This window comes from Ischnura elegans, assembly GCF_921293095.1.
Source record: "Ischnura elegans chromosome 13 unlocalized genomic scaffold, ioIscEleg1.1 SUPER_13_unloc_1, whole genome shotgun sequence".
Taxonomy (NCBI): domain Eukaryota; kingdom Metazoa; phylum Arthropoda; class Insecta; order Odonata; family Coenagrionidae; genus Ischnura; species Ischnura elegans.
In genome coordinates this window covers 10,788,767-10,813,791 of record NW_025791657.1, presented here as the reverse complement: position 1 = coordinate 10,813,791, position 25,025 = coordinate 10,788,767, and the positions used below count along the sequence as shown (strand labels likewise).

Below are 25,025 nucleotides of genomic sequence, written 5' to 3'. Positions count from 1 at the left end.
CTTCATTACAGTTTGCAGATAAATATAAATGCGAAAGAGTACATAAAAATATTATTTGGTTTGACTCAAGTCAACATTTATAAGTTTATAAAGGCTATTCTTAACGCAAACTTATATGCTTCACGACCCCTTATTATGTATATATATTTTTTTTTATATCATGTGGGTCAAAGAGATGTGGGTCAAATGTAAATATTATTTATTTTTTCAAACTTTGCCTACGTTTCAGACATTATATTTGTCCATCCTCAGGGCTATAAAAATGATAATGTATGATACAAAATTAGTTAAATACAGGCAATTTTACAGTTGTTATACATTAAAATACATATTCAAGATTTACCTTTAAGTCTGATGTTGTTTTTATTTATTTACAATTTGGTTGCTTGGATTTCTTTCTTTGTTGGTTATGTCATTTATTAAATTATGATAAATTTTGCTAAGGTAAGTAATGTCTGTTCTTTTATTGCAGCTTTTTTTATTTCTGGATATGTGGTACATTTCTTTGAATAATCTTTTTGATAAAACTGGTTCTGTATCTAAAATTTTGGCCTCTTCGAAAATATCATAACAAACATATCCAGAAATAAAAAAAGCTGCAATAAAAGAACAGACATTACTTACTTACCTTAGCAAAATTTATCATAATTTAATAAATGACATAACCAACAAAGAAAGAAATCCAAGCAACCAAATTGTAAATAAATAAAAACAACATCAGACTTAAAGGTAAATTTTGAATATGTATTTCCATGTATTTTAATGTATAACAACTGTAAAATTGCCTGTATTTAACTAATTTTGTATCATACATTATCATTTTTATAGCCCTGAGGATGGACAAATACAATGTCCGAAACGTAGGCAAAGTTTGAAAAAATAAATAATATTTACATTTGACCCACATCTCGTGATATAAAAAAAATAGCTATTCTTAACCACTTTACTAGTTCGACAGAAAATATTATGATTAAAATTAGCGTAAGTTTCTTTTATGTGAACTACGATTTAACACTTGATTCCTGATAAATATTTTTATACACGCTAAAAATTTTCTGTCCCCAAATTAATAAACACTTTTGCGCAACCGTGACCTCGAAAATTTCTCAAAAGCTCTCAAAGGCATACAAAAGGACTCAAATTTACAGACTAAGTACTAGAAATTTGTTTACCTGATATCTTACCATTGGCACACGATGTTACTCATAGCATACGAGGTAAATGATGAATTTGCAAAATAGTCCCTGCATGAATGAGTGTGCAAAATATTAAAAGTTCAATTTGCCTTAACCCTTTCGAGACGGCGGAGTTTTCGTCTTAGCATGACTGCTGTACTGAGCCCCAAGAGACTCTTATTTCTCGTGGTACGGAGCATTTTTGGAGGGCATTTGTTAAGAAGGGTCTCGCTGAACCTTTTTCGACCCCTCCACGCAGGGACTTCGCATTATCTCGGACTCGGAAATTAGTTGCGCTCCCTCCTTTCCGGGTTTACAACCATACCTGCGGCATTGGTTCGCGGTCAACTTATGTATTGCTTATATGTATTTAGCAAATGGATAATTGTTGGTTGCACGTAAATTACAGACTTTGATTTGAATTCCTCATTTCTATCTGAGCATTGTCAAATTTTAAACGATGTTCTAAGGTCATTATAAACACATTTAATGCAGCAGCAATTTCCATGTTGATGTTTATACATAACTCGAGATATAAGTTAATATTTGTCGTAGAATTTCGTTTAAAAATTGTAAACGCTGCTCAAAAGACAAATAATTCAATTCTTAGTGTATATTTCTTGAGAAATGAACAAATATTTATTTCGAAAATTGACTGTATAAACAATTGAATGACCGCTGTCCCGTACCGCTGAGAGGGGTTCTAAAAGACGAAGGGTCCGGGTACCTGCTCCCGGATTCCGAGGGTTAATCCTAAACCCCGAAGCGTTGGGTCCCGAGACAAAGACTTCGTAAACCCACGACCGTCCTAAAAGGGGAGGGAGCTAGAAAAGTATATATATGGCATTCGATCTCCTGGCCGGGAAAATCTCACACGTATATATACGCCCGTCGTCTCCCAGGTCAGGAAACGTCCACACGTATATATACGTGTACAGTAGGGAAAAGGTTAAAAGGGAAGAATTCCTGATTTTCCAATGCTATATGGGCATCTAAGTTCTTGATTACGAAATCTTTAGCATATCCACTTAGTTTTTCTGACTGATTCACTTTCACCACTTTTTTCACATGTGTGGGGGGCGAGACACGGTCAATGATTCAATTAGGTAATATACACAATAAAAAGATTTTTAAATTTAAGCATCCACCTGTGATATGAGACATTCCGTCCAGCTTTCTTCGTTTTCGTCAAGCTGTTGGAGGACGTTGCCACAGTACAACGGGAGCCTGGCATATCCAACGATTAAAGGCGCTCTTCACCAACAAAAAATTCGTCTTGTGAGTAGTGGATTACAAAGACGATTTCCAGTGAAATTGCATGAAATGTGTTCAGATTCGCGTTAAACACAAGGTGGGGCAAGGTCTCAGGAACTTATTCTCTCTCAATTTCTGGCGTGCAAAAAATGTAATGGCTAGGATCAGCTGGGATACAGGGTCTACAGTGACGTAACGGGACTTCTGCTGGCGCATGCGCAGTTACGAATGAGGCAACCTTACAGTCTAAGAACCTTGATACTGAGTACTGATATATTATTTATTCCTGATATATATTAATGATCTCCCTCATAATCTACAAACAGACTGTTCAAAGATTGTCCTTTATGCTGATGATACTAACATTCTAGTTTCATCCACATCACTACAGTGCACAATTGAGAAAAGTGAAATACTTCTTCAGCAGTTGAGCGACTGGTGTTCTTTAAATTGCTTAGATATAAATGTCGATAAATCCCTAGCCATGCACTTTAATCTCAGGAGAAAACATGGTGTTGACCTTAATCTTGCCCATGATGGTCAATTCATGCGCCAAGCTCAAGATGTTAAATTCCTAGGACTTACAATCTCGTCAAATCTATCTTGGGAAGAACATATCTGTTATCTACTTAAAATTCTATGCTCCACTTGTTTTCTTATACGTTTCATTAGATTTTCTGTTAGTTCTGACGTGCTCTGTTAACACTTTATTATGGCCAATTTACTCCCGCATCATTACTAGCATTATTTACTGGGGATCATCACATGCTTCAGTTAAGCTTTTTAGGCTGTAAAAGAAAATTGCACGACTTATGGTCTTTGCTCCTTATAATGCCCCATGCCGACCTATTTTTAAAAGACTCAATATTCTCCCACTCCCATGTGTGTATATTCTTTCTGTCCTCATGTTTATCAAAACTAATTTCTATGAGTTCCCTAAAAACTGTGATGTCCATGATTATTACACAAGAGGTCATGATACCATTTATTATAATTATGTCAGGACTAAATCAGCCTTTCTAGGCCCAAAAACTATAGGGTTACGCCTGTACAATAAATTACCATCCAGTTTAAAAAATTGTAAAACTTCTGGTTCATTTAAAATACAAGCTAAACGCTTTTTACTAGAAAAATTATATTATTCCGTAGATGAATTTCTTCAGGGTAATAGTGTATAATTATTTGTCTATTGTTTTTTTATGTACCTGTGTTATATTTTTTATGTACCTGTGTTATATTTTTTATGTACCTGTTTATATTTTTTATGTACCTGACGACTCCTATATCAGTGTAATCTGGTCTTCGGATAATAAAATATACTATAATACTACTATACTACTACTGTTTAACACAATGAGTGATGGCAGGTAATTTTAAAGCCCTACTGAAAAATCCAGTCATTTTTACTAAATTCGCAATTTTTTTGAAACATAAGCATCATAAATAAATTTATATCGATGTGTATTTCAATAAAAATGGACCATGCTCTTCTTTATGAATGAGTTGAATAGCATTTACCGTATACAGTGAGTCCTCGTTTAACGTCACTTACCGTTCCTGAAAAATGTGACGATATACGAAATGACGTTAATCGAAGCATAATATCCCATAAGAAACAATGTAAAAAGTGAATATCGGGTCCTATACCTCACAATTCCTACGTGAAAAAATTTTAGCGTATCATATCTGGGGCATTTTTTACGATGGGAATGCCAAACTATGGCATAAATACGAGTTCCTGTCTTCATCGACGACAATATCAGCAGTGACGTAAATCCTCCATTTTTGTATCTTCCCGCATTTGCTTTTCGGCTTCACTATGGTGGTTGCCCGGGCGAGCGTCGCCTGGGCATCCTCATCGCTGAAACATCGTCGCAGTTACAGGAACCAAAATTATAGTGAACACGCCGAAAAAAGTGACGACAAAAAATCCGAGTTCTACACGGAAAAATTCCTTGAAATCAATTTTTAGGTTCCGAAAACCACTATGTCAAGTAAAATCTTGCGCACCTACCTAAGAATTCATTTTGCAGAAAATTTGCTAAAACCGTAATCGCAGTAAACAATAAACACACCGTTTTACACTTCGTTGACTGACTGTATTACCGCCCACAAAATGAACAACCTTCAACGCCCGCCGCTTCGCGTTTTTTTCTCGCGCGAAATTTAAAAGCCCTGACGTTATCGCGAAGCGAAGGTGCGATAAACGAATTATGGTCTCAAAATTTTCGTGACGTTATCGCGAAATGACGTTAAACGGGGTGACGTAGAACGAGGACTCACTGCATGTCTGAATATAGTCACCCCTTTTTTTCCAAAAATGCCAGTGGTAAAAGTTAAGGGGGGGGACTATATTCAAACGCATTTTTTTAACTTTTCACGGAACTGGAGCGTTAAGTTATGAAGCGTTGAGGGAAACCTCCCTCTATTTTTCTTTCTTATTTTTCTAACGGCCCATTTTGACGACTTTAATGAAAGGCAGGCCTGCATTGAATGTGTGAATCACTAGAAATTATGATTTTTAATTTAGATTTAGTATAGTAAGATTTTTATTGGAAAATCACAAGTTTTTATGTAATTCAATGATCTTGTAGAGTTTTATGTCAAATTATTTGTTGATTAATTTTAGTGGTAGGGTTGAGTCCACAACTTTATGACCCATAAAGTCACAAGGTTTGCCCATTAAGGTCATTCCTCCTACTTAGTAAGGCTTTCATTAGATTAAATGAGAAGCAAGAATTACTTTAGTGGATTAATCTTGTTTGTTGATTAAGTTATTCTACTTTCTACAAACAGGCCAGAATCGTTCATCAGGTATTATTTATTTTCTACAGATGCTCTGCGATTCATGTTTTGGTTATGATCACTTTTTCTTCTTGCTCCAATCAATGAAAATCTGTTTAATTTAGTGTTTGTCTTTCCTTTAGAGGGACTCAGGAACATGCCAGTCCTCTTCAATTAAAGAAGAACGGATCAGCAATGATGAAGAAGGATATGATCACATTGATTGCACTGATGGCGCCACAAGTGAACTCATGTCTCAAACCTCTGCTAATCAGGTAGTGTACCATATGAATTATTTATTGTAAACTGAACTTTAATGGCATGTGAACTTTGTCACCGTATTCAGTTAGCAATCAAGATTGCTAACTGAATTCCCAGAGCTCTCCATCGCTCTCTACTGCATGCCAATCTATTCATAATTACAATCTTCTTCTCTTTTAAATAATTACAGTGGAACCTCGTTAAAGCAAGTAAGGGCTATAGCGACACCCCCGCTATTACGAGAGATAGCCGATGCACCGTCAATTGACCCTATAATAAGCGTGTTAAAAAATTCGTTTTTACGAGACCCTTTCGGTGTTGGCTCTCGCCATAGCGAGGGTTTCACCGCCGGAAGACTTTCATCAAGACTTCTTAACCTCTGTAATTGCTAGCGATCTGTTAGAAATGAAGTTAATGGAGTGCTCAGTCTCAAATTTATGTGGTAAACTGTCGTTCGATAAATATGATGATTGACGAAACAATGCTTTGCATGATTTTTATTCAGTGCGGCGCTTATAAATTGTTTGAATAGTTAGTCGTTATTTGAGTAAGGAAATTTAGTGATGCAAAAAAACATCGCCTTTCTCCTGAATTTATGCTTACGTTTATCGGATAGATGTTTATCTGTCGCCGCACCACTCCTGTTCCGGTATATCTGTTTGCAAGAGGTATATTGGCTATTATTTGCTCCACCCCCGGTAAAGCAACAATTCGCTATAGCGAGTGTTTATTAGTGCACCGTGGGGTGTCGTTATATCGAGGTTGCACTGTAATAACATGGTCTATGAAACAACCTCAGGACCATTCTTAGCCCTTCTTTCACTCTAACTGTACTTCGGGGAAACTTTTTATCATGCTATCTTATCTCATTTAGTCACTGATTGAGTCATCTTCTCCTTAAGAATTTTGAAGACTATTGGAGCTATGTCCCAAACTTTGAAGACCTCTCTTTTCTCCCACTCTTCTTATCATGTCCTCATTACTTACTCATTCGATCGAATTGAATTTCAACATTCTTTAGTGGCACTTATTTTCAACGCTTTCACTCTTGACTTCTCTTCAGCAGTTATTTCTTGTGCGAAAAAATCCACAGAGGAAAAATCATTCGCCTTGACCGGGATTCGAACCCGGATCCCTCGATTTCCGGCCGAGTGCTTTAGCCAGTTGAGCTACCGAGACGTCAATCTCCCCTGTGGAAATTTGTGGACTTTTCGCACAATTTGTGAATTGCGGGTGACTCCGTAAAAGTTATTACCGTGTCTAGTCCCGGTTCACTGAAATAAGTCCAGAGCGAACACCTCTCGTGTTCAAAGTTCGGGCTTTGCTCTCCGGCTGTGGCGCCATGCGCACGACCTGGACTGCTAGTCGCATAATATGCTCAGCAGTCCATACCACCTTGTCCGGTAAAGTCCAAAAATTTCCACAGGGGAGATTGACGCCTCGGTAGCTTAACTGACTGAAGCACTCGGCAGGAAATCGAGGGATCGGGGTTCGAATCCCGGTCAAGGCGAATGATTATTCCTCTGTGAATTTTTCGCACTATTTGTGCATTGCGGGTGACTCCGTAAAAGTTATTACCGTGGCTAGTCCCAGTTTACTGAAACAGTTATTTCTTGTTTCATTCATCTATGGTAACTTGGCTTCCCGTTACTTAGCTAATTAGTCTGACTTATAAGTTATGATGCACGGAAATGCTCCCATGTACCTTTTGAGGTAATTAGTTTTATATTATTCAGTCTTTTAGGCAAACTAATGAGGTTCTACAGAGATATGGGTCATTTAACTTGTGTGTAGTTCCTGAATGTAACTGTACCACCAGTAAGACATAGTGCATACAAAGTAAAATGGGCCTTCAATTTTCCCATTGAAGTTTTACTGTTTTTGTGTGTGAAGAGTTTATCTGCAGATTTGGTTGAAAAATGTCCTATTTTGATATGTGCCCAACAAAAATCAAAGAACTATCTTTTTTTCAACCTTTTCCTGCCGGTGCTTACAATTGGAAAACATTTTCTGTGCTACGAGTAGCATGAGAATATTTTAAACCTCTCTGTACGGAGTTCTTTTTTGGGTTGGAGTTACCTTGGTATTTTCGTCCTCCAGATTTGGGACACAGTATAATGGGGGCGTACTTCCCTCGCCCCAGCCACTGGACTACACCATCTAACCTTACCATGGCACGAATCCACTGTCAACTTATTGCCTCACCAGTGTTTTCTTTTTCAACAAAACATTGTGCAGTACACTCCCGATTTTCCGGGGTAATGATGGGGAAAGACAGCACGAATAATCAGAAAACACAGAAAACCCAGAATTTCACTTAAATGTCTTGTAATGTTCTTAATTTACGTCAAACAAACTATATTATTATTAATGCAGTTATTCTGTTAATTTAGAGTGCCTCCCAGACTCATTGAGTCCGGGAGTTGAGAGTTTTTCTTCGCCAGTCCGCGATCTTTTTAACGGCGATAACAAAGTTTTAGTTGTATTATTATGGCTCCACATAAGAACTGGTTACGAAAACCACCCATACGCGGCTGTGTGATCACGGATACAGAAAAGTGGTTTGCATGAATGCTTCAAAACCACTGATCAACATCGGAAAATACACAATCTGGCACCACGCCATGTTGTCGCATCTAGCACAATTTGCCTGGCTTGCAACTGCTGCAGGACATGTACCTGTGATCATGGAGTGCAATGGCATACTGCGAGGCTTGGAAAACAGGAGCATGGAGTGAATGCAGCTAGTGAGCGATCGCTTCCATTTTACGAAGGGGATTCTAATGGAAATAATAAGTCCCATGTATCCTAGCAATAATGCAGTAATTCCGATGATTTTGCGTCTGATTTTATTATTTTTATAAAGATGGCAAAGAAAATTGAGTGAGAGTGATACTCATGCACGGATATTCCGCAAAACGGACACACGGTGGTCGGGTAATCGGGAGTCTGCTGTGTTTGATTTTTAGTAATTGACTCTTCTAAAAGAATTTCTAACATTTTTTTTAAACATTTTGGAATTTTAAATGGATTTGTAGTGTTAATAAAAACAAATTTAGTAATTAAAAATTCGTAAGGCTATAAGTCCGGAAGTCCGCTATTTTTAACACTAAAATTTCATTTTTAATTGCTGACATGCAGAACAAAACAAAGAATTTATTTCTAAGTTCCAAAAAAATTGTATTGGGCGACAAAATAATTCATTGCAAAACCATTGATAATGTAACCAATGCATTACGGATTTCTGTGGTCAGGATGATGATAAATGAGTGGGAGGGTCGGGGTTTATTGCCCGGGGAGTGGCTAAGCTGGTTCTAAAGGCCGTATCACACTAGCGACTGCGGCCGGCGCTGCGGCTGCGACCGCAACTGCGACTGGCCCGTCGACCAATCAGAGCGAGGCAGTCGACGCTGCGACTGCGACTCCGAAGAATAGCCGACCGGCTATTCTTCTGAGTCGCAGTCGCAGCCAATCAGAGAGCTCCATTTCAATCTCGCGCGCTTGCGGCAGACGTGTTTGTTTGTTTTGGTTACCGTAGCGAGGGAAGTTCAAGAAGGTTATGAGATAACGCTGAGATAATTTCGGATTTTTAAAGTGAAGAAGGAAGCCCAGTATATTGGATATTGCACCCGAGTACATAGGTGAATGAAAATGAAGTACGTTTTAACATATATTAGGAACATTTTCAACAATTGCTGCTCTCTATCTATTCTTTGGGCTTTCGTAAACAAACATGCCACAAGCAGAAACGTTCATGCGTGCGCATGCGCGATCGTGGCGTCGGCCGCAATGTGTGATGGGGTGCAGCCGCAGCCGAAATCGCGGTCGCAGTCGCTAGTGTGATACGGTCTTGAGGCCGGGCTTGAATGCATCCAACAATTGCTACCTCAGCGGTCACTTCCCTCGTGTCGGCCAGAGCCGAAGTCCGCTCATTTGCATTGAAAAATCCGCTCTAGCTATACCCAACATCGGGTGTTATGGGTTTGAAAATTCCCGTTGGCTCCACCTTATGTCTGGCACAAAAGGGTTAATTGATGGAGCACTATGTACTTCTGCTACTATGTGAATATAATAAATTATGGCATTTTTTTCGTTTAATTTGATATCAATCAATGTGTTTCAATTGCTAGGCTATTCTTATGTATGCTGCCCAGGGCACAATGAACTTATGGAAGAGTACCACCTCTTTATTATTTACTCAGGACGTCCTTTCATTACAATTTGCCTCTGGTGGTTATTTTTAATTGCCAAAATTGATGTTGATTAACTTAAGTGTAATCCGAAATACACCAAATTTATCCCCAGCATTTAACATATTTATTTTCTGTAAATCTGCTCATGGGCACTGAAATCTTATGCTTAGTGCTCTCCACTCATACTCTTTCAACAAATAAGATGGTATCTTGAGGTTGACATCTCCAGAAACTAATGCTCCGAGGATCACCGCCTCCATTTGCACTGATTTTGTCATGGGCTGGTGCAAGATGCTTTAGGAATGTTGCCATGATAGCCCAGTGGTAGGCTTGAAACCCAAATTTTAAACATTTAAAAATTTAAACAACAAACAAACCCAAATTTTAAACAAACAAAATTTTGCAACATCTTACTTGAGGCAGCTTGGGTAAAGTACAGTGGCGCCGACTGCATGGCACCCTAGGGGGCCCAAGCCCCCTCAAAATTTCGTTATGGGCGTGAGGGAAAAATGTGTCAGGCTTGTCAATTTTCTCCAGTGTTCAGATATCGGGATTAGAGTGATCAGGGCTCTAATGTTGATCACATGACTCTTAAAAAACTTAAAACTCACTACTTATAAAATTTTTCGGGGCAAGATCCCCAATTTGGTTCCCCCAAACATTTTTCATAAGTCGGAATCCCTGGTATAGGATGTAGATTTAGATGAAGGATGTAGGGAAAAAACAAACTTTTTTTTCTGTGGCAAATTCAATGACAGATCTCCATGTTTTGTACCCTGTCATTAATAATACTGATTGTGGGTTCCTGTACAGACTCAGGCCTCCACTGCTTCCCAAGATGAAGAGGTGGGTGCTGATGGCGCAGGATCCATCATATCAGACCACAACTGCATGCCGGTGGTGCCCAAAAAGGAACCATCTCCTGAGGAGAAAGATGATGTTGAGGTTTGCCTGAAATTCTTGTTCTCTGATTATATTATTGAATGTAGGTGATATTACACTTACAAGGAGACTTTGCCTAACTGATGTCAAGAAAGAAGATGAGACCCTTTTTATTTGAAAGTAGACAGTTAGGTAGGAATACTGCTGAAGGGTTTTGTCCAAATACGCCCGGGTTTGAGAGAAAAAAGCATTTAAAAATTTAAAAATACGGTCACGTTCAATTTAATTAAAAAATTTCGCCCAATTGTTTAAAGGTCGATTTGGCCCAGTGGTACCGTATCGCGCTTACATTTTGAAAGTCCAGGGTTCGAGGCTCGGAATGAGTAATTTTTTTCCAGTCTGCCACTTTCTTCATTTTTTGTACTTTGTTCCATCTTCTTCAGATTTGTTGATTTCAGACGTTACACGTTTTTTTACTAGACTGCTTTTTTAGAATAAGCCTTAAATTGACATTCATGTCGCTAGCTTACCTTGCTTCGAATTATTCTTTCCGTTGCCGAGATTCATCCAAAAAGGAGTGATATAACTCTGATGCTGATACGTCGTAGTAAAGGGAACTCGTTTCCGAAGCAAAAGATTTTAAACATACCGACTTCGAAGAGTTTCCCAGGTCCCTACTACGAGTAGAGTTTTACCTGTCTACCTCTATGATCAATTTTGAGTACTCCAAGTGCTAAACGTTGTTCTTCTTACATTTATTGCTGTCAATTAGTCTGTTTTTAACTTGGTAATTGTTAGAAATGTTTTATATGCTAAATTTTCAGAATGAAGTGAGAATCGTTACTCATTATAGCTCTCGCCGTCGAATGGACCCCGACTATTGTTTGGTGGGCGGCAGGTAGGATTTTGAAAATAAATTTTGTTCTTTACACTTGGATAGTTGAAGGGCTGAACGAATAGGACAAAGGTTTTTTTAACACTTAATAAACTGGATAGGAGGTTGAAGTTCTGTATTTTTTTTCGGAATGTGTAAAGTGTCCAAAAAGTCATTTTTGACCACCCTGTCAATCATTATCCCCTATTCCTTCTTCCCTAACCGATCGGTAGGCGAGGTATGCTCCCCCTAACTAACCCTCCCCTCAATATCAGTCTCCTTCTTTCTGCGTATTTAGCGGGAAAGAGCTTTCAAACAAACTGTATAAACTGGGGAAGGAGTTGTTGGCACATATGAACTTTTTATTAGCTGGATAATACTACTAGGCTAACTTGAAATTGGTTCATGGCCCGCAACGCTTTAAGTCGATGTCCATACGATCGTATCATTTTTAGATTGGTTTGTCGGTTCATCCCTTCCGTTTTCTTTTTCCATGGCCTACCTAGACTCCCACTTTCTGCTACTTCCTTGTGCTTTTCTCTGCAGCACGATATCATTCAGTTTTCCCTCCCTTTCATGAGACCATAAGGTATAACCCCGCGAGGAATTGTTGCCGTATACAGGACCATTTATTTTAGGAAATACCTCAGTAATATAGGGCACCAGAATAAAGGAATTGAATATTACTGATATTGGCAGTGCCATTTCCAATTTTTCCTTTTTTATTTATTAATTTCCCCTTTACATGAACTCGGATGATATGCGTCAAAAAAACAAGAAAAGCACAAAATTGAAAAGCACCATGAACATTTAATAAAACTGCTACCTGAACATTTGCACTTGCGTTTTCTTAAGTCTTCAGGGAAACATATTTCCCGTAAGTTCTTGAAAACACTTCTATTTTCTACTAACTTTGACGCATACCAAGCATACCTAAGCATATTATTGAATGCTGGCGAGGACAATTGATGATGAACAATGGAATGAATTTTTATTCCATCCTCACGTGAGGAAATCTCCCTTTGCCCTTGAAGAAGGAAGGTGCAGTTCTTGATTCGTGCAATAAACTGTTTTATCTGTCTGTAAAAGTATACATCGCACGGCTGGCATACGTTTGTGCACTTCGGTGGTATAATTTTTATGCTGCATAACGGTTCTCCTTCCTCGTCGATAAATAGTTCATCGTAAATGGCAGCATTAGTTTGGCCCCCCAGGAATCGATAAGCAATAAAAATGTATTGTTTTTAACGTATGGCTGGAGAACATTTTTTAAAAACTTAATATACAACGCAGTTGTAAGTTTTCCAGACTTGGAACACACAACGGAAACGTTTCCAAATTCATTCTCCATTTTCTTCACACTTTCACACACTCTCGCGGACCAAAATCACCTCCAGGTTCCTGCATGCACAAAAAAAGCTTTAGGAAGCAGCTTTCCTGATGCAGTAATTGCGTACTGCGCTGTATATGAGTGTGTCATTTTCCTCACGCTCCCAAGAGCCACCTTAACAATTTTGTCTCCTTTGTTAGAGAGCGTCCTCTTCATATCAACCCTGTACGCACACCCGGTCTGATCTGTGTTTATTACGAAATCCTTATTATAATTGGAAATCAGGCTTCTTGCTTGCTTCTGAAACTTCATTCCTGATTGCAAGATTTCTTCGATTGAAGCATGCTCCCTTGTAGACACGTATTTCGTTATTTTGCGTTGTACAATTCAGTGTCTCCTCTTAAAAGATGCCACCCATGAAGCACTCGCAGAGAATTCAAACTCTTGCGATATGTGCTGAAACGACGCGGAAATGGCCCATTCCTGTAAAGACCGGGTCATCACCGCCTCATTCATGTTTCTGGCTTCCACAAAGCGATCGTATACCCATCTGGCGATGAGTCATCACTGGACCTTTCTTCGCCTAAAATTCCTGTTACATCATCCGGCACTAGGAGATCGTCAGATTCACCGGCACTAAACGGCTCCTCTACTTCTTCAAACTTGAACTCATTCAAAATATCCAAAAAACTCCCAACAACTTCATCTCCGATTAGTTTGGAGCATCGCGTGACAGAAGCGTTTTTAGGGTCGTTAATAGCCTGCATCCCACGCAAAGTGTCTGTAATGTGATAAAATATTTGCATTCAATAATAAATACTATTAAAAATAATGGACCACGAATATCTTTTGCTACAAATAGCATTATTTACATCATTAAAATATGCCTACATTCAAAATGACGAACAGCTCCCGTTAAATCATCTTTGCTAAAAGCATGTTTTGACGTTGAATAACAATCGTCTACGGCACTGCCACTAGAAGGCCCAGGGATTGGATCTGATTCCATTGTATACACAGGTAAAATACTTATTTCGCACGGTAAACTAAATTATGAAGCCCTTATTCCAAACTTCTGCCTTCGGATGTCAACTGATGAAGGTTTAGGCTCAAACTAATGCCAAAGATAGGAAAATACGATCAATATCCTATCAAAAAAGGATACGTAAATTGAATAATTCAATAAAAAAATTAAGACGGAACTTCGACCGCCAGTTTGGATTAGCACGTGTTAAAATAAAATTCGTCCTATAGTTTGTCCAAACAGAGACGGCGGGTAAGAGATCTCTTAATCGATTAAGGCACCGCTGATTAGCCCAAAAATAGCCGCGTACCTGCCGCCCACCAAACAATAGTCGGGGTCCATTCGACGGCGAGAGCTATAATGAGTAACGATTCTCACTTCATTCTGAAAATTTAGCATATAAAACATTTCTCACAATTACCAAGTTAAAAACAGACTAATTGACAGCAATAAATGTAAGAAGAACAACGTTTAGCACTTGGAGTACTCAAAATTGATCATAGAGGTAGACAGGTAAAACTCTACTCGTAGTAGGGACCTGGGAAACTCTTCGAAGTCGGTATGTTTAAAATCTTTTGCTTCGGAAACGAGTTCCCTTTACTACGACGTATCAGCATCAGAGTTATATCACTCCTTTTTGGATGAATCTCGGCAACGGAAAGAATAATTCGAAGCAAGGTAAGCTAGCGACATGAATGTCAATTTAAGGCTTATTCTAAAAAAGCAGTCTAGTAAAAAAACGTGTAACGTCTGAAATCAACAAATCTGAAGAAGATGGAACAAAGTACAAAAAATGAAGAAAGTGGCAGACTGGAAAAAAATTACTCATTCCGAGCCTCGAACCCTGGACTTTCAAAATGTAAGCGCGATACGGTACCACTGGGCCAAATCGACCTTTAAACAATTGGGCGAAATTTTTTAATTAAATTGAACGTGACCGTATTTTTAAATTTTTAAATGCTTTTTTCTCTCAAACCCGGGCGTATTTGGACAAAACCCTTCAGCAGTATTCCTACCTAACTGTCTACTTTCAAATAAAAAGGGTCTCATCTTCTTTGTTGACATCAGTTAGGCAAAGTCTCCTTGTTAGTGAAAATTTTGACTTTCAAGTTTCATTAATGGTAGAATTTGTACCTTTTACTAGGGTTCTCAAGTCACCCAATAGGGTAGTTTCCTTCGTCAGAGAAAAAGAAAGGCATTGATTGCGATTCGTTACCCACCATTAGTGCATTCGAAATCAACAAATTATTTGGTTTTAGAAATCCCAGTTTAGACGAATGTGAATGGTCAATTTTTAACCTCATTTGAACAAGGCCAGATTGGTGCACATGCGATGCCACTCCACGTGACTTCACAGGGACCTAGTTTCTATACGAGTAGATAGCAGTTTTACATCGTCTGAGATTCCCAAGCATGCACGAGGCACAGAGCTCAGTGAAACATCTCTTAATAATCACCCATTAAAATTGCCTAAGGTCAGAAAGTTTCCTTCGTTTGATATGGTATTAATAATCCATATTTAAGCCAAGCGCTACCTGCTAGCAGCTGACATAGCAGCGCTCATAGCCTCGCACCAAGGTGGCCTCACACGGCAGCAGCCGGAACCAGAATGATGTCACAAGGGCTTTTCCCAGCATTCATACTTTGCCGTCATATTTTCTCTTGCTTGAAAATTTTCACTTTTCATTTGATCGCGAAAAATAGATATCTTCATTTAAAAATCTAAGAGCGTGAAATACGTTCTTCAGGAGTAACAATCTTGTGATTTAGGCAACAAAAAAATAAACCCATGCCTCGCTTTGCACAAGGGATGCGTTCCTTGGGGTCTTTACACTATACCAATTTGCGTTTCGTGATTGCGTTTTAGCATGGGGAAGATAGGGGTGTGCTCCCAATAGCATAGGTTTTGGATATTGAACTTCCTATTATCCATATATATTCCTATTTATAGCCTTAGAAGACATTACAGTAGACTCTCCTTAATACGAACACCGTTATTACGAAGTTCTCGTTATTACGAAGCAAGTCGTGGGTCCCGATGAAAAGCCATATCCAAACTATAGTAAAAGAAACGTTAATGCGAAATTTTCGTTTTTATGAAATTACAGACCTCAGTCCCGGCGGCTATAAAATGAACTTTATTACGAAGTTCCACGCATAAGCAACAGAATTTAATTTGGATATTCACTACGCTAAGTTATAATAATCGCGCCGCGTTTAAGTTCTCGTTTACTGTGCCCAAGAGCGTCAATTATGGTTCTTTCTTCAGTGTACACCCAACATCATAATAAGTTTCATTCCTGCTGAGCCATGGTGACCCACTCGTAACCACTCGTAAATTGGACGAACTGTTAGTCCTCTGCCTACGCACATTCGATTTACAAATTTTCAGAGATATGAGCGTTCAAAATTTTTCAAATTTCGAATTTGGCGCCTTTCGATTTGGCCGATGCTCTGCGGTTTGGCTTGGCGTTGTGGAACTCTCAATTTGGGCACAATCTGAACAAAGTATCCGGCGTGAATTTAGGAACTGTTAAGCGTTTTGCCCGTTCTTCCTTACTGAGAGGAGTGATTTTTTTCAGCTCCGGCTGCGTCTTACGCCCAGCTAGATCAGTTCGTAATATCGTGAGGTGGAGCACATTGTGGTGCAGTGTTGCATTTTGTAGGAAAACCGTACCTCTCAGTGCAATTTCATGCAGTCCGGCCGGCGAGAGTCACCCGATGACGGCACAACAGGAGGGGCGGACAACCCTACGCCAGCATGGTTTACAGCCAATCGCTGTCCTCAAAACGCACCCTCGCCTTGTCTCTCAATGTTGTCAACTGCATAAGGCCAACGAAATAAGGCTGATCCACAAAAAATCCTTTCTTTGAATCACCAAAACAAGTGATTCTTCCTCTGGGTCCTTCACGCGGTGGCCCTTCCGCATCCTTCCTTCGCTGAACCCTTTGTAGGCGTTTCCCTCTCTTAGCTGGCAACCTTGCCTCCTACCCCAACCTAGACAATTCTGTGTGTCATTGGACAACTCTCGGCGGCCGTACTGTAGGTTTATCAACTTAGGAACTAGGTCTTGGAACGCATCCAGTTCGTATATCGGACTTACTGTATCAACCTTCGATTGCGTCGTGCTGCATTCTTCTGTTGAGAAACTGGAACAAATTTTCCTGTTTAAACATATTTCCGCGTAATTTAATAGTATTTATCAAGTACTGTTTTTTTCTGATGATACCTAAAAGAAACATTGACACAAACTTCGTTATTACGAACCTACGGTTTTTCGGTCCTGCGAACTAATAACGAGAGTCTCCTGTATTTAAATAATGGTTTAGACTTAAAAATATTGTTAAAGAGACTATGTACGCATGGAAAGACTTTTTTTCTCACTAAAATAAATTTGTACGTGCTTTAGAAATTCCAACCTCTCAGGCAGATAGCCTAACATCCAGGAAAAATGCATGCTATATCAGGGTTTCGTAATGTATTGCCGGCAGTAGACAAATTTTCAAACCAGTATAAAAACAATTCTTGTGTCACCCAGACTCTTTTGTTGATCATCCAAATGACAGACAAATGCTACTTAGAATAGCAATTCATTGCTCAAGGATTTTATGAATGAATAATCATAACTGGCTTTAATTTGAAGTCCCCCGGGGCATTAGTACCATAAGAAGCAAATTGAAATGGTCTTTAAATGCCGTGAAACCTAACTCAGGTTTTCTTCCCAGAAAATGAATAAACGAGGTTGCATTCTCTTCCAAAACAATTCCATGTTGTCAACGTTAAACAGTAGTTGAAGGGGAAAGGAGCCAGTCTTAATCACTGATTGGAGTTCATCAGAAAATGTTGCACCAAATATGCTATCAGCGCTTGCAGATTCACCTGATATCGTAGCACTAAAACAGCACCTCGAAGTTTAAAATTCTGGAACCAACCAGAACCTCTACTAACACAGCTTTTGCATAAATAACTGCCTGTGATAGAGGAACATCATTCAACCGTTTATTATAAATCCAGGTAATTAGAAGTCTTTCTGTTTATTTCAGCAATGAATTCCGCGTATGTGTTGACCGCCGGGCTGAAGTTGGTGTGGTTGATGTATCTGACCAGGGTTCCCACTCAACCGTGAAAACCTTGAAACCGTGAATAAGCCGTGTATTTTGTCTACCGTGAAAAAAACCTGGAAAAAACCTTAAAAATCTCTCAAACTCGATTGTAGAACTATAATTGACAGACCAAAAGAAAAATCGATATGTTGATCATGTTACAAGGTCAGTCTGGTGCAGACACTGTCCACGCATTTAATTCCACACATATATTCGAAGTAAAATTATTGGTCCGTGTACCATGACGACACATTAACCCTGCAACCGTACACCTCCATTTCTGTTACACTAACCGTACACTGGGGTACTGAGTGCCCCTAAAAGTTAAAAAACGTATAAAATACAAAAACTAATTTTTATTCTAAAAAACATTGAAAACGCGTTATTTGGGCCTTAAATTATTGCAAAAACATAAATTTAATTACTTGTTTTAATATTTTATTAAATATAATAGTAGAATTAAGAAACCTTACATTTTCTATCAAAGTCTTTTAAAGGTGCAGTTTTTTAGTTCGTTCAACTCTTTCAGCAGGCTTTGTTGCCCAACGGTACTTATTTTTACCCCTGAGGACACTTTTGTTAACTGAATGACATTTTCGGGGACCGTTTTTTCAACTGCAATTTGTTTCTGATTCTTCATATGCATCTTCCAGGTGTTTTGGTTCAACTTGCAAGTCTTGTGCGTCTTCATTTCATCTAGGTCGTTTTCTTGCGTGCGTTGTTTGTCCTTCTTCCCCTTCAAAATCACTTCCACCAAGAACAAACTCATCTTCAGATGCGTCGGGTGAATTAAAGTCTGACATAACATCATTTTCCAAAACGTCTTGTTCATTTTCACTTTCTGACTTATCTTCAAAATTCTCAGGCTCAGAGGAACGAGCTAACTAACTTAAAATGTCCTCCTCAGTTCGTAGTCTATCCATGACTAATACAGTGTAAAAATACTCTGGTAAAATTCCAAAAAATCTATGAAAACGAAATATACACACTTGAATGAAAACTCACTCTAGCCGTACACTGGGGTACTCAGTGCCCCAAAAACATTCCACAAAAAAATGCGATGTGCCATGGTCACAGCAAACAAAGTAACTGACAGGTCGTAATGGTCAAGTAAAAATCACGGGAGCCGGCTGCAGCCAGTGTTGCCAAATAAAATTTATGGCAAAGTTAAAATTCCAAGGGGTACTGAGTGCCCCGGTGTACGGTTCCAGGGTTAATATTGAGCCTGTGAGTGGAAGACCGGTAAACTAAGTGTTCATTTACTCTGGCGAAAAATCAAATCTTCTCTTCCCTACCACCCTTCTCCTTCCATTTTCCCACTCACAACCTCTAGCCGGCCCTGAATGTTGATATCAATAGGTGACGTCATGAGAGAGAGTACTTTCATTGCTGCGTTTGCATTCACGACGTCTGTCGCGTTTGATAAATTTTTAGTTGACGTGCGGCCGGTGATTGTTACGTCATCAATATTTTTGCCTAAAATGGCTTATCAACATACCGTGAATTTGATGATATTTAGACCATTAAAACCTGGAAAAAACCATGAATTTTATAATATAGTTAGAGTGGGAACCCTGCTGACATTTTAACCTCGTCTTAATTCAGAATAATAGCGTGGAATGTTGACGTTGTGAGCTTAACCTTTTCCCTACTGTACACGTATATGTACGTGTGGACGTTTCCTGACCCGAGAGACGACGGGCGTATATATACGTGTGAGATTTTCCCGGCCAGGAACCCGAAAGCCGTATATATACGTTTTCTAGCTCTCCCCCTTTTAGGATGGTCCTGGGTTTATCACGTCTTTGTCTCGGGACCCAACGCTTCGGGGTTTAGGATTAACCCTCGGAATCCGGGAGCAGGTACCCGGACCCTTCGTCTTTTAGATCCCCTCTCAGCGGTACGGGGCAGTGGCCATTCAATTGTTTATACAGTCAATTTTTTAAATAAAAATTTGTTCATTTCTCAAGAAATATACACTAAGAATTGAATTATTTGTCTTTTGAGTAGCATATACAATTTTTAAACTAAATTCTACGACAAATATTAACTTATATCTCGAGTTATGTATAAACATCAACATGGAAATTGTTTCTGCGTTAAATGCATTAATAATGGCCTTAGAACTTCGTTTAAAATTTGACAATGCTCTGAAAAAAATGAGGAATTCAATTCAAAGTCTGCAATTTACGTGCAAGCAACAATTATCCATTTGCTAAATACATATAAGCTATCCTTAAGTTGACCGAGAACCAATGCCGCAGGTATGGTCGTAAACCCAGGAAGGAGGGAGCACAAATGATTTCCGAGTCCGAGATAATGCGGAGTCCCAGCGTGGAGGGGTCGAAAAAGGTTCAGCGAGACCCTTCTTAATGAATGTGCTCCAAAAATGCTCCGTACCACGAGAAAGAAGAGTCTCTTGGGGCTCAGTACAGCAGTCATGCTAAGACGAAAACTCTGCCATCTCGAAAGGGTTAAACTTACGTGCATTATTGCTTTGACAGTCTTTTATTTTCAAAGCAAGTGATCACTTTCAATATCTCTTTTTGGTTAATGGCTCTCTTGATTTCTTCTTTACTTTTATATCCCATTCCTAAATTTTTGCCATTGTTCACTTGATTTTTACTCCGTATGGCTCTATCAAAATCACCTTCTACTGCTGAACAACTGCCGCCCTGTATTCCTGAGATGAAGAGGGCCTACTGCTGCTCGGTAGGAATGAAGCCATTGTCCCATTGTGTTTAGACTCTCTCTCTCTCACCCTTTTAGGTATTGATGCTATCCATATTCAACTGGGTCTCGACTCCCTGATGACCTTGAATGCTGGACGGTTGGACCCTTTATGCGGTAGTCAATTCGCCTGATAACCTATGACAGCAAAAATGACATCTCAAACCATATTGCTTTAAAAAAAAACTCAATTTCACTAGCTCCAAACTTAATTAATGATCTAAATTAACTGATGTTATTCAGTAAAGGGGATGAGAATAAATTACTTTGGTATGTCAGCTGTGCGGACGCATGACAAGTAATGTCTTTGCCCAATGGATTTCGACGAATATATAAACAAAGAATAAAATATGAGGCTAGTAAAACTATTGATATGCTCTAAATGAGTATAATTACATGTGTTCTTTGTGCAAGTTCACATTTTGTCTAGAGATGATTAAAGGTTATTTGATTAGTCCAAGCAGCATAGGAATATATTCCCGAGGCACAAATTTGCGCTTTATCCAAATTGTGCTAATCGAAATTGCGTCAAGCGAGGCATGGGCATTATAGGAAACCACCCTATTGTCCGCGGCACGGTGAGGAGTGCAATGCAATCCAATTTTATCGAATATTTTACATTGAAATACAGTACACTCCCGATTATCAGGGCAGATGACGGGGAGATACAGCAGGAATAGTCGGAAAACACGGACAATCCAAACTTCCATTTAATTGTTTTGTGATGGTCATAATTTACGTAAAACAAACAATATATTATTATTTATGCAGTTATTCTGTAATTTAAGAGTGCTTCCTGGACTGATTGAGAGCTTTCTTTTCCAGTTCGTGATCTTTTTAGTGGGGATAATATGGTTGTTCTTGTATTATTCAGGATCCATGTAAGGCCTGGCTTCATAAACCACACTTTCGTGGCTGTGTGATCACTGGTGATCAAAATGGTTTCTGTTGTACCTTTGTTTCTTTCAGAATCTGAATTGGTCTTCATTCAGGAACTCCTCTGCTTCCTGATCTATTTTCCAGTTGATAATTCCAGTTAATATTTTTGATTGTTTCATAGATTTAAGAGAACATAAGGTAGCCTCCAATTTTTTTATTACTTCAGTGTGAAAGATACAGGTACAGATTCAGGGTTATTACTTTCCAGTTTTTGTTTGTATCTTTCATTGTGTCCTAAAATTAGGAGATCAGGTATTCTCAACCTAATTTTGTTGAAAGTGTTCTATTTTGACCCATTTAAAAAAAATCGGACAGCGTTAATGTATCATGTTAGATAAAAATTTGCGTGCATATGGACAGTGTTGATGAAATATTTTTTGAAGCATTAGTGTCATGTATGGGTCCACTTTCAATAAGGTATGCAGGGCATTCAGCGACCAGGAAAATGGGGAATTGTGTGTGAATTCGTAGTCCTGGAATTATGCATGAATTATTCATGAATTTTTGACCAGGAATTTCAAAAACTTCTATTTCAAATTCATTTCACATGAAATTTTTGTCAGTTCAGCGCCCATTATATTTGCCTAAAATGTGTTTGTGGTAATTTTAAGTGTCTTGGGAGAATTTTTACTGCCACAACGAAATGTGGAATGTCAGAGAAGACAACAGAATCAAAATATCTAGCACTTGACTTGAGCAAGATTCGATAACACAAAGAATTGAATGCCAGGTAATGTCAACATCAACTTATCAGGTCGATGCAGTGTCTTCTCTTGCATTGAAGAAAGTGAAATTTTAAATACAATATGCAACATTCTATTCCTTGTCTATGTAAATAAAAAGATTTAATATTATTTAACACTTTCAAGACAGCGGAGTTCTTGCCTTAGCATGACCGCTGTTTTGTGCCCCGAGGGATGCTTCCGTCCCCTCCGTATGGAGCATTTTTGCAGGAAATTTGTTAAGAAAGGTCTCACGGATAATCACACACTCTAATCACCAGCCTTTTTCGACCCTTTCTAGTGGGGACTCTGCATTATCTCGGACTCCGACGGTAGTTGGGTAGGGTAGTCCTTTCGTGGTTTATAATCTTACAAGCAGGATTGGTTTTCGGTCAATCATGCTTTGTTTATATGCATTAGCTCTATGGATAATTGTTGCTTGAACGTGAATTGTAATACGAAATGAAAAGGAGACTTCGTTGATTTCCGCTAATTTATTTTGTCTGTAAGACATGTTTTGAACCATAGAGGTCATTATCAAGTCTTAATAATCTTATCTAATATATGTAATAATAATCTAATATATGACATAATAATCTAAAATATGTAGACAGAATCAAGAGACTTGATTCTGTCTACATATTTTATTGATATAGAATTCTGGGTTTGTGAAATTTGGATTTAAGCATATCCTGCCTGATAAAATTACCATTTTGGATGAATTTGCATATTTGAAAATTTTTCTATTGAACAATTCAATTGAATATTTCTAATAGGGCTTTTTCTTTCTCTGTCGCACTAGTGGCATTAACTGTGCAGTCAGATTGTATCACTATGAACAACTGTAACATCCGTAACCGTAACCAACGTATGTGCAGGTGATGGTTGAAGACCACACGAGTTCAGACCTTAGTTAAAACTTAGGTTGTGTGAACAATTGATCCATAGTTTATATTTTATTTAAAATAAATATGGTTTCTTCTTCTTTTTCCTTGGGTCAAAAAAGATGATTATTGTTTTGTCTTAACTTTTACTCGCTCTTTACTTCGTTGACTGTTATGTGTTACTTTTCAAAACATTGCCTTTTTCCAATATTTTGCCATCACTTTTTCTGGCTAGGTAATCCTGTCCTTTGATAGGTTTTCAAGATTTTAGGTTCATATTGCTTCTGTGCATAGTGCTGAATCCTCTGCGGAGAAATGAAAATACTAACTGTAATATTCCTACTGGTATTAAGTTTTCATCAATGGTTGGAATATTTTGTTAATGATATCATTTGGTATTATGAAATAAATTGTAAAATGATTATATCAAGGGCTGAGTAATCACAGGTATTGTTGTTATTCCAAATATTGCTTCAATGCAGACGTAAAATATTTCTGAGGCTGCTGCTCTTTCGGAAGAAATGAGAAAATTTTGAGTACTCTCAGTGTGTTTAAGAAAGTTGTACAGTGAGTCCTCGTTTAACGTCACATACCGTTCCTAAAAAATGTGACGATAAACAAAATGACGTTAATTGAAACATAATATCCCATAAGAAACAATGTAAATAGTGAATATCGGCTCCTATACCTCACAATTCCTACGCGAAAAAAATGTTAGCATATGATATTTGGGGCATTTTTTACGATGGGAATGACAAGCTATGGCATAAATACGAGTTCCTGTCTTCATCGACGACAATAGCAGCAGTGACGTAAATCCTTCTCCATTTTTGTAAATTCCCGATTTGCTTTTTGGTTTCGCTATTGTGGTCGCCCGGGCGAGCGTCGCCTGGGCATCATCATCGCTGAAACATCGTCTCAGTTACAGGAACCAAAATTATTGTGAACATGGCAAAAAAGTGACGACAAAAACTCCGAGTTCTACACGGAAAAATTCCTTGAAATCACTTTTTAGGTTCCTGAAAACCATTATGTCAAGTAAATCCTTGCGCACCTACCTAAGAATTCATTTTGCAGAAAATTTGCTAAAACCGTAATTGCAATTAACATTAAACACACCGTTTTACACTTCGTTTAGACTGACTGCATTACCGCCCACAAAACGAACAACCTGCAACGCCCGCCGCTTCGCATTTTTTTCTCGCGCGAAATTTAAAAGCCCTGACGTTATCGCGAAGCGAAGGTGCGATAAACGAATGACGGTCTCAAATTTTTCGTGACGTTATCGCGAAATCACGTTAAACGGGGTGACGTAGAACGAGGACTCAGTTTTTTGTAAAAAAGTAGATACAAGGAAACTTCAAATTTTGATGAAATATGGTTTCAAACTTTGATGAAATATGTTTTCAAATTTTGATGAAATATGGTTTGTAGAATCAGTGAGAGTTAATTATCCTCAAAAATAGTGCAAATGTCCGGGTCCGTATATGATTCCTTCAATGTTACTTACTTTCAGCAAGCTTTTGGTGAGAATGGGGAATCAATTGAGAATTTTGCAATGACCCCTGTGTCTACAATGGCGGCATCAGGTGAGTGCACTCAAGGTCCATTGAATAACCATACATAGTGGGCTAGTTGCAACTGATTGTGTAGGATGAAGCACCTGCTGATGCAAGGGCGTACCCAGGATTATAACTAGGGGGGGCAAGTCAAGTTGTGACATTAGTTTATCCTTTAAAAAGTTTAATTTTAGTTAAATATCATATACTAATACATACAATTTTTCATGGGTTTAATGAGACTTTTTTGAATACTTTCTTTTCAATTCAGTATTGATTTTTCTTAAAGACTTTGCAATTTTTGCTTCTA

General features: G+C 38.5%; 1 protein-coding gene across 5 annotated transcripts in view; it reads left to right on the top strand.

The window, feature by feature from the left end:
• The window catches only part of LOC124172283 (zinc finger protein 37-like), a 65,907-nt gene that overhangs the window by 35,937 nt on the left and 4,945 nt on the right, over positions 1-25,025 (top strand). For 4 of the 5 annotated variants that reach the window (XM_046551704.1, XM_046551703.1, XM_046551702.1 and 1 more), the window contains 3 exons: positions 5,357-5,488; positions 10,481-10,612; positions 24,673-24,745. In XM_046551704.1, coding sequence (XP_046407660.1) covers positions 5,357-5,488; positions 10,481-10,612; positions 24,673-24,745 — 337 coding nt within the window. The remainder of the gene's footprint in view (positions 1-5,356; positions 5,489-10,480; positions 10,613-24,672; positions 24,746-25,025) is intronic. The other variant, XM_046551705.1, reaches the window with a different exon arrangement.